The 12,583-nt window shown below is 34.9% G+C and overlaps 1 protein-coding gene across 1 annotated transcript in view; it reads left to right on the top strand.

The window, feature by feature from the left end:
- Window positions 1-12,583, top strand: part of LAMA2 (laminin subunit alpha 2) — a 516,774-nt gene that overhangs the window by 269,980 nt on the left and 234,211 nt on the right. Inside the window, exons 13-14 of the mRNA XM_045524726.2 lie at window positions 3,957-4,058; window positions 5,468-5,679. Coding sequence (XP_045380682.1) covers window positions 3,957-4,058; window positions 5,468-5,679 — 314 coding nt within the window. The remainder of the gene's footprint in view (window positions 1-3,956; window positions 4,059-5,467; window positions 5,680-12,583) is intronic.

The raw sequence follows: 12,583 nt of genomic DNA, 5'->3' as shown, positions 1-12,583 counted from the left end.
ATTCAGATGCTTGATGAAGACCTAGTGAGTGTGATGTAGCAGTGAGAATGGAAAGTTAGACAAGAAGCATTTGAAGAGAATAGGATTGAGGCACTAATCTGATATAAATAAATAAAGTGAAATCATTATTATGTGGTACCTGTGGTTTCCAATTTAAAATAGAAAAACAAAGCAATTGGCTTGACCCAATCATGAAATTGGGGAAATAATTGTCTGTTTCCTGGAAAGATCCAGATAATGAGATTAACTTTGGTTGTATCGAGTGTTTGATATGTTGTTGTCATTCAGTACAGGACTGTCATAGGCTGAATCATCCCCCCAAATTCATATGTCGAAGTGCTAACCCCCATAACTTCAGAATGTGACTGTAATTAGAAAAAGTACTTTATAGCCCAATCAATTAATTAAGTTAAAATGGGGTAGTTAATGTGGGTGGATTAGGGAATCCACTATGACTGTTGTCCATGTAAGAAGAGGAAACATTAGGACACAGACAAACACAGAAGGAAGACCATGTGAGAATACAGGGCAGAGATGACCATCTACAAGACAAGGATAAACCAACCCTGTTGGCACCTTGACCTCAGATTTCTGTTGTTTAAGGCCCCCAGTCACTGATCCTTTGTTATGGCACCATGAGCAAATTAATACAGGGACACAGGATAGTTTGGAAGATACAGATCAAGGAACCAGGTATGAACAGAGTTCAATTCATGAGAGAGGAATGGAAAGACAATAAGAAAGGATAACCAACAAAGAGTAAGAGTCTTGGAGACATCCATACACTGAGTGTAGAATAAAAGAAAAATGTATCTACAAAGGAGACAGAGGTATGACTCTGTCATATTCCAGAGGAATAAGTATCAGAAAAGTTTAATACAGTAGTAGACTTAAGAACTATTACATGTCACATAGAGATTAAGAATAAAACTGAACAAAAGCCCATTAGTGATTGCTAGTTAAAGTTGATAAATGACCTTTCAAGAAGCACTTTTAGTAGAGTACTAAGAGTGGAAGACAGGCTGCAAGTAGATAAAAAGGAGAGGTGGATGGGTAGAAATAAAGAAAATGAGTGTTAATACCCCATATCTCAGAGTCTGATAGTGAAAATAATAAATAACCATAGATAATAGCTAGAGGAGACAATAAAGTAAATTGATGACTCACAGCCCTGTGCACATTTGATCTGATGGAGAGAATGAAGGTTGGGTTACTGAAGGAATTATAGGAGAGTGGGGAAGCAGGGATGTGGAAGAGCCAAGTAAAGATGCATTTGGAATATAGAGCAGTAGATAGATGGAAGAGAGACAGAATTCTTCATCCAAAACTATATATAGGAAAGGACAATTTATACTCTGAATATTTTCAGAGCTTTTCCCCCAATAAGCAATGTTTCTCAGAAAAGGAGGTGTTGTCTTATAATTCGCTCATTACAAAAACTCTCATACGATTGTATGTACTCTTTGGGGAAGACACATTAGCTGGAAACACCACCAGGAAATGCTTGATTTTATTGCTTATGAAGAGATTATATTATGGAGTTGAAGGAAAAATAGAGACAAAGGAGTTTAATAGAGAATAAGTAATTATTCCTAGGAGGTACAGCCTCTAAATTGAAGGATGGTATCTTAAGCAATCTTTCTTTTTAAAACTTACTTAAATGAGCACTTGACTAAGTGGATGTATAGAGGTGATCGTAAATATATACCTAGGGTGAATGAAAAATACAATGACTTTAATATTATGGAAATGGATACTTGTGGCTTGGGGAAAAAACATCTGGTAACAGTATTATGCATCTATTTAAAATTGTTTTCACAACTTAGGTGGAAGTAAAATGGATTCACTCATGAAAAATGATTCAAAAGCTTGTTCTAAGGATGCCAAAGCATGGATATTAGAGATGCATAAAATAGTTTTGAACAATTTGTTTTATGAAATGTGAATAAGAAAGCAATTTTTCATAACTATTACTATTATTATTATAAACCCTCAGGAGAATAGGCTGAATTAATTCTACTCCTTAGTTCATGTTTTATTTATTACCATTGACCCACATAAAGCCTCTTTTTCCATGGAGTTATTTGTTTCTTTTTTCCCTCATTTCCACCCTCATTACTCTCCCATATTATATTATTTTACATACTATATGACTTTATAACTATTATAAATTGGTATGGAAAATACACTGACAAATCAAATATTGTAACAAATCAAACATTTTTCTATTACATCTTAAGTCTTAAAAACTTGGATATTCAAAATTACACACACTGTGGCTCATTTTATTGGCAAAATGGGAATCACCTTTAATTCTAAGTTTCTTAAATTAATCTAAGAAAGTAAGAATTAATTTAAATTGATATTTTTCCTTTTTTATTTTTAGGGAAACATATTCCAGGAAAATAATAACATGTAATCCAAATTTTAAATAATCAAAATATATTTGGAAGCCCCAAAATTTGCAGTGTTAGAGATCTGTCCCAATGTCCTTCCCAAATTCAATCCCTACCTCCTACTAAATAAATGTTTTTTATTAATTTAGAAAATTCTGAAGAGTTCAGTCCTCTCTGAAATATATGAAGCATTCTTTTCTGCTGCATTTCCAGACTCCTCTCATTGAGAAAATGTCTGGCTGATTTTGAACAAGCATGCCATGTGAAATTTTGGAAGCTTATCTTAATAGAACCAAAAACCTTTTATATAGATTCACCCCTCATTACTCACAATAATGCCAAGTGCTATAGTCCAGGCAGATATTTATTATTTTATATGTGAAAAGACATTAGAGTAGGGCTATTTCTCAGTGGAGCAGGGGAATAAAAGTTTTCTGAATTTGAGTTCCTCATAGAGCTCATTACATGAGCTCTTAGAAGATGTTGAGTAGCTGCAATTTAAAAACCCTGTTTAATCAGCCACGGCAAGCGATGTTCCATTCCCTATGGAACAACCCTGAGAGGAATCCGGGTCCCTCCTCCTCCATCCAGAGCATCACCAGGAATTGCTTTGTGGTCAGGGTCCTCTGTGAGAGGCCACAGAGAGCCAACGGCTGCGAAGCTGGGTCTTTGCTTGTCAGCATGGAGGAAATGGCAGAATACAAATCATCAGCTTTGTTTTATGAATGTCTATTTACAATGCTGGGGTGGAATTTTTTAAAAAGCACTGCAGCATTTGCATTGAATCTGTCACTCAAGCTCCAGTGTTGATTCCTGTCCTGTAAATGATCTTGCTTTCCTATTATTTTTTTCCTTTCTACAAGGTTACTGTCAATGTCAAAAGATGTAAACCTCAAGCATATGTTGTATGGGGCTCAGCGTGCATATTGGAAGGAAAGAAGTTTGTTTAATGAAAAGTGATAACAACATTTATTCAAACTAAGCATATTTGATTGCATAGGGGAAAGTATATCTTCTTTAGGAGTTTTGATTGAAGTTTATCATAATAAAAAGTTTATGGTTTTCTTTTCCTTTAACCAATAACATTTCCCAGGTTAGCTTACAGACTGTGTAAAGTGCCTGTGAAAAGGAGTGTTGTCTTTGTTCAAAGCGTTTGGACCTGTAGAAAATGAGTGACCCTCAGGGATGGGTAGAAATCTCCCAATTTTAACAAAGATTCTTCTCCATTTGGGAATTGTAAAGCTCAATCTATAGACTAGGAAAATAACAGGAGGGACTGTGTTTGGTTCCATGGAACTTAACCTATTTCAGCAAGCCCACAATACTGGGGAAAATAATACATGAATTCATATTTGTGTCAGGCTTGCCATTGATGGGTAAGGTTCGTATAAAGGTTACTCCTAAAGAAATATCTCTCATTCTCACTCGGCACACTCATGATTTCTATTTCTTCCAAATCCTGCCCTCTAAAACAATAAAATGATTTTAAAATAATAAGTAAAATATGATTTAATAGCCCATCTCCTGTCCTGTAATGATTACACATATCCTCTCTTGTAGCTTACAGCAGCTGGAGGACAGTTGACATTTACCATATCCTACAACCTTGAAGAAGAGGAAGAAGATACAGAACGCATGCTCCAGCTTATGATTATCTTAGAGGTAGCGTATGGAGAGCATCATTTATGTTATGTTAACTGCTTTACACTCTTACATTATTTGAGGTTATTCCTTACTTGGTTCATTTAACATTAATTTACATACTACTAGAGAAAAATATCATGTCTTGGGGATTTTTTTATGGCAGGCTTATGTTTCACTCTGAGACATACGTAGAAGACTGAGTATATTTATTGGGTTTTAATGATAAAGAAGATTTTTAGAGCAGGCTTGGAATTTAAATTTAAGATTTAATTACCATGTTCCCAAGAATATAAGGCTACTGAAAGTGTTTAGGCAAATAGCTGATGTATTTTTTCTATCTCTCCTTGCTTCCAAGTAGATTTTATTGTTTATTTCTTTTGTATTAGGCAAAAGTAAATGGAAAAGGAAACTTGTTTATTTAGGTGCAGTTAAATCTTGATTTCAAAACTGTTAGTTTAGGTAAGAAAGATACAGGAGAAGCTGCTTTCAGGATTTGGAGGGCCATAGGCAATACCCAAATGTTGGAAGCTTAAATTTATCATAAGGGCTCTCTTTCACACTTTCTCATACTGTCCCTTTCACATAATACACACCCTCCTCTCGACTCACACATACTCAAAGGCACACATTTTATGCACCCGTGTGATTCCAAAGGGGTCCATGTTGATTTAGCACCAGACTCTGTTTTTTATCTTGAAAGTTTCACGTATCTGAATCAATACCAAAAAAAGTCTTCCCTGAAAATGAATGTTTCCAGTATTAGATGAAGTGATATGGGTGATATATATCAGGAGGTTCTCTAAATGTAAAATTTTGAGAAATTATATATTATTAATATGAATGAACTAAGATAAAAGTTTAACCTAAATGATAATGATGGTGTTTTCCTATCGTGAACATTAGACTACAGGGTTTTCTCTTGTTTTTTGTTTTTTTCCCAGATGGAAGAATCCTTTAAAACAGTAGCTTAATACAACTTTGGGGGAGGAAAAAAAACTATAGTAGCTTAATACAATGTTATAAGTTTTCTTTCCTATTTTCCTATACAACCCACATTCACCATAAAATAGCATATTTGAAATATACAATTTTTGTGCACTTCTGTAAAATAGAGGTATCTGTAATCACATATTTGTATGAGTTGCCAAGTATTTTTTATTTTAGTTAATGGGGGAAGCAAAGTCATGAGTAACCAAAAAGCTTATACTTTGTAATTCATCTAGTTAAAGCTACTATTTAAATTGCTTTCTCTGCCTTTCATACATACCAGAAATATGCTTAATGACAGGGGAAGCCAACCTTAAATTAAAACCCTACTGAGGATAATCCACAAAGTGGAGAATCCAAATACGGATACTTTTTACCCCTTTATACCTTTTTTTTTTTTTTTCAGAGTTTTACCCTTTTTTACTTTCTTTTCCCTTTAGGGAAATGACTTGAGAATCAGCACAGCCCAAGATGAAGTGTATTTGCAACCATCTGAAGAACATATAAAAGTATTGTTACTTAAAGAAGAATTATTTACCATACATGGCACAAATTTCCCAGTCAGTAGAAAAGAGTTTATGACAGTGCTTGCGAATTTGAAGAGAGTCCTGATACAAATCACAAACAGCCTTGAGATGGGTGCCATCTTCAGGTAAGCTCAGGAACTGCATCTCCCAGTGTTTACACCTTTACCTTGGGGCAAACATACATGTGCTATGAATGACTTTGAAGATTCTTAAGGTTTACTGTCTTCAAACAGTAGATAAGAAAGGAGCACTGGTTTTCTGAAAAGTGTTTCTATTAAGCTTTTAAAATTTACCTACCCAGAATGGATTTGTCTGAATCCTTTTTTAGTATTGATTATTTTTTCACAATTTTGCCAGAGCATGCAATAAAAATGATCTCCATACTGAGAAATGCTATACTGGAAAACAGTTTCCTTCGTGATGGCTTAGATAGTGGGAAACTGAAGTGATGTAATTCCAGGGTATCCGTGTTCAGAAAGTGGTTTGTGAAATATTTTCTTCCATTAATTAATTCAATAGTTTCTAACTTAATAGTATATAGTTTGTAATAAGAAATATAAGCACCTTCACTTAAGTAACCAAAAGTCTTTTATAAAGCACTGTAATACGGTAATGATTGCATGATATAAAGGAAAGTATGAGCTTTGGAGGCAACCTGACTAGGAATTCAATTAGTTCTATTGCTTATTATGTATGTGACCTTTGGCAAGTGGTTGGTCCTTGGGAAAACTTGATTTCTTCAAATGTAAAGTGGAGATAATAGTGCCTACCTTTCAGGGTCGTTGTGAAAATCACATGGGATAATTTTGTGAAATGTTCATTACCTAGAACACTTTCAAAGGTTAGTTCCTTTTTGTTCTCCATTTTTTTCCTTAAAGAGATCACTCCCTGACTTGAGCCAAAGGTGGTCACGTGAGACTGATTGTCAGCTGCTGTGCTTTCCATTGATAAAACAGTGACATATTTGTCTGACAAAATGTTAACTCCAGCTGTTAAAACTGCCTGAATGAGCTCTTTCCTTTCGCTGTGTCTACTCCAGTAGTAAATAACACAAGCTATCATGGCAATCTTTTCCTAAATTAGATTGTTAGATGATCGAATATGAACCAAAACTAACAACGGATCATACCCATAATCAAAGCAGTGTCTTCAAAACTGGTTTATCTGCAAGAGGGTTTTTTTTAATTGCTGATGTCTCCCGCCCATCATTTGCTTGTGCTGCCTAGTTTGTCTTCCACTTGTAGTATTTCAACTAAGTGTAATCATCATTACGATCTCCCGAAGGAGGGAATTGCAGATTCATAAACCACTACCAAACAATGTACCTCTTTTGCATAGTCAATTCTGCTAGAAGCTGGGTTAAAATGCCATGAAGATGAGAAGCAATATTTAGGAATTAATTATGTTTTTTCACATTTAGTAAATAGAGATTGTCATGATGCTTAAAGAGTACAAACAGACTCATCCTCTGGCTTTCAAATTAAATGACAACCACATTGACAAAAAGTGGCTGGGGGCTTATTTATTTTTGTCAGCATTGCTTCTCAGACTAGTTAATCCAAAGGCATTTCCCCCTGATTCATGTCAGATAATTTCAGTGTCTACCCATCTTAATCATTAGTTTTCATTTGAGTCTTCTGAGGTTTTCCCATATGTGAGCGACGTGTTCACAGAGCATGGCTGTGGGCCCTGTCATAGGAACTCATCCAAGTAGATGTCACTTTCTGCAGCCTACATTACATAAGGCACAGTGGCTCACAAAGTAAAAGCCATGTCAGATTTGAAACTCCTACCCATTTCAGGTGAGCCAAAAGTCAGCATGAATCCTGAGTTGGTAAGCTTGTTATATTTTATTTATCTCTGATCTACTAGTGGATTGAGTCATGTTTGTAAAACATCACTTGAATTGATTTCAACTTGTCTTGCACAGTAGGCTTCCAACTTGGTACACATCTTGTGTGCCGACACAAGTAAATTGAAGCTATCGCAACAGAAATGCATGTTTAGATTTATTTAAGGAGGATTTACTTCCATGGTAGTTCTCTTGGCAAATAGGCTTATGTTCCCCCAGCCATGGAGGAACTGGGATTGAATAGTCGGAGAACTGGGCTGCAGGTCAGGATTTTGACTTCTGTTTTCAACTTAGATATTTAATAGTTGTAAACATAAGTGTCATTTTGACCTCTGGATTTCAATCACGTCGTCTGTAAAATAAGGAGGAGGAGAATTGCTTGCTAACTTCAAAAGGTCTCTGTGAGAATGGGATTAGAGGACTGAGAAAACACTTTGCTAGTGGCAAATCAGCACACAAATCCAAAACATTTCTATCTGACCTGCATCATTCCAAGGAATACCATTTTCTCCAAGTACTGGTAAGACTTGGAGACATCTAGAATGAAGCATGTACTGATATTTCTAAAATTGTGGCAGTTTTTGCTGTCATTCTTTTCCAGAATGCCAGATACCCATACAATAAAATTAATTGACCTCCTTCTCATTGTCCTTATTGATAAGATGAAGATAAAAATGGAAAACTTTTTATTCTTCCTTTAGAATGTAAGAGAAATCGACTTAACCTAACTGTGCATCTTTCTCCTTTAAATTCTCCAAACCTTAGATTTAGTAGCATCCTTGATATTCAGCTCAAGCCAGGAGCCTATTCATCTTTCTTAAACAGCTGTTAGATATAAGACTGTGCAAAAAATAAATTTTCCTTATTCTTTATAGTAGACATTAGTATAGTTCATCAAATTTTCAATCTCCTTCTTTTAGAAGATTGCATTTCCCTAACCTTTGAGGGTAGATGTGTTCGTTGGACTTGGTATGGCCAATGAAATGTGAGCGGAAGTGATGAATTACTCCTCTTCCCCTTCCTCCATCCTCTGGAAGAGATTGAATTGCCAGTATGAGGCTCTGTGGAGCTCACTCAGCTACCAGAAGATCAAAACAGCCTGAGGTATTGACAGCACATGGAGGTCAGCTGCCCTGAACAGTTACCCAGACCTGTAGAGGATTTTACATGAGTAAACTTTAGTTTTCTGTTTAAGCCACTGAGAATTTGGGGTTGTTTGTTGCCACAGCATAACTGAGCCCATCATGATTTAACTGTGATATACCCCCATGTGTCTTTACCACTTGTAAAGAAATATGGAATTTCTTCAAGGCAAGATGTTTGCACATGAGTTTTAAGAGTAATGTTTTTGGTATCAAAAATGTTACACAGAATTTATGTAATAAGTAATCTAGAAAAATCTTTATAAACAAAGGAATGTTTTGATGATTATAGAAATTGTGTTGATAGTATACTTCTGCCTTTTGAAATTAATGATACAGGTAATCACATTTTGAAGAAATTATTATAATGAGGGCTCTAGGGTTCTTAAAAAGATCTATGTAACTTGTTATTGGTGAGAAGTTGAACCAGAATTTATACCCACTTGTGTTTTCTCCCCATTATCTTCCACTGCTTTGTAAAGCTATTCTGTAATATTAGATTCATTCAGACTGCCGAAATTTACTGAGTGCCTTGCCTGTGTGTGGAAGTCTCAGTTCCTTTTTTGGTAAAATGGCAGAAACAATATCTAACTTTCAAGATTGAATCCTCAGAAAATGATGTATCTAAAACATCTGAACTGCTATTCAGTGTATGTTGGGAGGCAGTGCAGGGTGACAAACTAATCATTGGTTTGGAGTTTGAGTCTGTGCCGGACCATTTGCTAACTGTACTCTATAGACAAGGCACTTGAATACTCTGAGCTTCAGGTTCTTCCTTTGTAAATACGGGCAAAAATATATTGGTTTCATTGATATTTAAAGGAGAGGCCTCTCATGTTCCCATTAGAGTGCCTAGAAGACAGTAGACACTCAGTGCACAGTAATTATTATGATGTGATAGTTCTAAGCTAAATAAAAAGTAGACAAAGATGGATAAATGATTATTGAATTCAAAGAAGACATAGTTCAATGTGAAAGGCAGACATGTAGGTTTGTGATAATATAATACACAGCGCAATGGAAGTGTGTGTGGTGCAGACTAAGGAGGACTCAGGAGGAAGAGAGGAATTCTCATATTAGCATTTAATATATTTTTTTGACGAATGGTTGCAACAGCAGCAAATTCTGTCAGTTATTCCCCTTATTTCTTGTGAGGTTGAAAATGTTTGGAGAAAATGTCTAGCTTGTCCCCAGGTGGCCCACTTAGGCATTGACTAAGCTAGTGAGTGATTCTGTTGCCTTTTTAGGAATGGAGTAAAAATGATCAAGTCTCACAAATTGAGTAGTGTTTTGTGGAACTTCCACAAGAAAGAGACTAAAGGAAGTTCTAAGTCATCATCTTATGTTTTGCCAAAAATGAAATAGAACAAAGCACCTGAAAAGCAATGAAATCTTTATCTCTGGTGACTAACCCAAAGTAGCATTTACGTACAATTAAATGGAGGTTTTCCATATAAAACAGATGACTTGAAAAAAATAATTATTTAAAAGAGTTTAAGATCAAAGTCTTGTTTAAAAAAGAATTTGTTTTTATTTTCTCCTTTTTTTGTGAAGCATAACATATCTAACTCTGGTAGAAAACAGAGTAAAACAAAAATATTTAGAATAATCTTTAAGTCATTGCCAGGCCAGTATATCTGATGTGATATCCAATATTTTCAATACTAGCTTATATAATTATGTCTTTTCTCTTCATCCATCATTTTATCTGTATTTTCTACTGATAATAATGAGAACTAGCCAGCTAAAACATTTGACTTACTTGACAAATCTTTGACAGTTCATGCATCTCCAAATTTTAGAACTTTATTACTACCGGTGTTATGTATTTAAATGAATGCAGCCTGTATCAAGAAAAGAAAATGACCATATTGAAGGGAAAAAAAAAGAGTAAACTGCAGCCTTCTTCATGAGTAACACATAAAACTGTTAAACGCATTAAAATCTCATTTAACAAATAGCAAAACCTAATGAACATTGGGACTGCTCAGTGAATACTAATGTGGAATATTGCTGGGAAAGATGTTAGAGCGTTGAAATTTCTCATAGCTCAAAATGGTTACATAGATTAAGGAGAGGAACATCTGTTGTTTCAAAAGACAAATGAAAGTTGACAGTTCATTGAAAATATTTTTGTTTTTGTTTTGGTACATTTTAAATTGTTTCTTAAAGTAATTTGTTACTCACTTTTCTATTTTAAAGCATTGCAATATTCTTTATTTTTTGCTTATGAATTTTATATTGAAAATCCTGGGACTCTATCTATATACAATTGACCAGGCTGCTACTGCGTAAATTGTACTAGTCTTTTGTATGGTAATCAACGAGCATAGTCATCATAAAATCATCTAATTCTTAAAGTGATCAGAAATATGTTTGTCATATGATAGTCCATTAATTGCAGACAATTAGATGTCACAATAAATTCAGATGAGTTCTGGCCTTTGGCTTCAAGTCAAACGCTAACAGTTTTCAATTTATTTTCTTTGTTAGATCTCACAAGTAATTCTTCTTCTACTTACCTGATTTTATTCATCTGAAATGTGGATACTAAGCTTTAGTGTATCGTTTGTTATGGAGTATGTTACTCATTGTAATATAACTACATTCCATTCATCTATCCATTTGTTTATTCATTTATGTATGTATTTAGTCTTGTATCCATCTATCCACTATCCATCTGTCGTTCTATCCATCCATAGATCCATCCATCCAACGAAAATGACTGAGCATGTATTGAGGTGATCAGGCTAGATACATAGACGACACAATAGAATCTCTGTTCTTAAGGAGTAGCTCATAAGCTCATGTCAACATAAGCAAGGACTCTATTTGAGTAACTCTTCCAAACCTTATGTAGTGTTAAGAATTGCCACATCTAGAAATTCCACTCTTAGTCATATACCCCAAAGAAATTAAAAACAGGTACTCAAAAATACTTGTACACAAATGTGAAGGCAGTACTATTTACAACAGCCAAAAAGTGGAAATAGTCAAATATCCATCAACAGATGAATGGATGAAGAAAATGTGGTATATTCATACAGTAGAATACCCATAAAAATAAATGAAATACTGATATGTGCTACAACATGGAAGAACCTTTAAAACATTCTGCTAATAGAGAGAAGCCAGACACAAAAGGTCATGTATTATATTCAACCATTAGTGTGAAATATCCAGACTAGGTAAATTCATGGAGACAGAAAGCAGATTTACCATTGCCAGAGGTTGGGAGAATGGCACTCTATCAAGAGTGGCTGCTTGATAGGCACAGGGTTTTATTGTCGGTGAGGAGGACTAATGAAAATGTTTGGAACTAGAGATGGTAGTCACATAACATTGTGAATGTACTAAATGATGCTTTCAAGTGGTTATTTTTATGTTATGTGAATTTTACCTCAATTTTAAAAAATTGCAAGTGACACTACATATACAAGTTTATTTGGTGGAAAAAAAAACGACCACCTGAATTAAAAAACAAACAAACAAACAAACAATCTAACCTGAACACTGAAAAACAGTGTTTTTTTAATTCTTCCCAGTTTAGGACGTTCTGCCAGGTTGTGTAAACTGTGCCCCTGATGAAGAAAGCATTCAAGAAACAGCATCAGATGAGTCAACCTGTAGCTAAAGACAATTCACTTGTCTTTAGAGAACACCAGCTAGCACTCAGCCAGATGCCTGTCTTCTAAGATTTCAAGTTTATTTTCCTTTTCTACTTCTTCTTGATTATGTGTAAAATCACACATTTTCCGAGGTACTATCAGGTGTCTAGGATTAGTAAATTCAAGGTAAAAACAATATTTTAGAAACTTGCTGCTGAAAAGCTTACAACTTGGTTAAAGTTTGTCACTTTTGGAGATACATTAAATAAGGCCATTGACTTTGTCCTCTGGCTCAATTATAACATACATTATCAAATTGGCAAGCTCTTTGGTGATTGTGAATTGCCAGTCAATAGAAATCTACCACCACTAAACTAAACAAAACTAAAAATGCACGATCTAGCAAAAGTTAGCTGCATCTGTTTTG

Source organism: Camelus bactrianus, chromosome 8, assembly GCF_048773025.1.
Source record: "Camelus bactrianus isolate YW-2024 breed Bactrian camel chromosome 8, ASM4877302v1, whole genome shotgun sequence".
Lineage (NCBI taxonomy): Eukaryota > Metazoa > Chordata > Mammalia > Artiodactyla > Camelidae > Camelus > Camelus bactrianus.
This window is presented reverse-complemented; position numbering and strand designations above follow the sequence as displayed.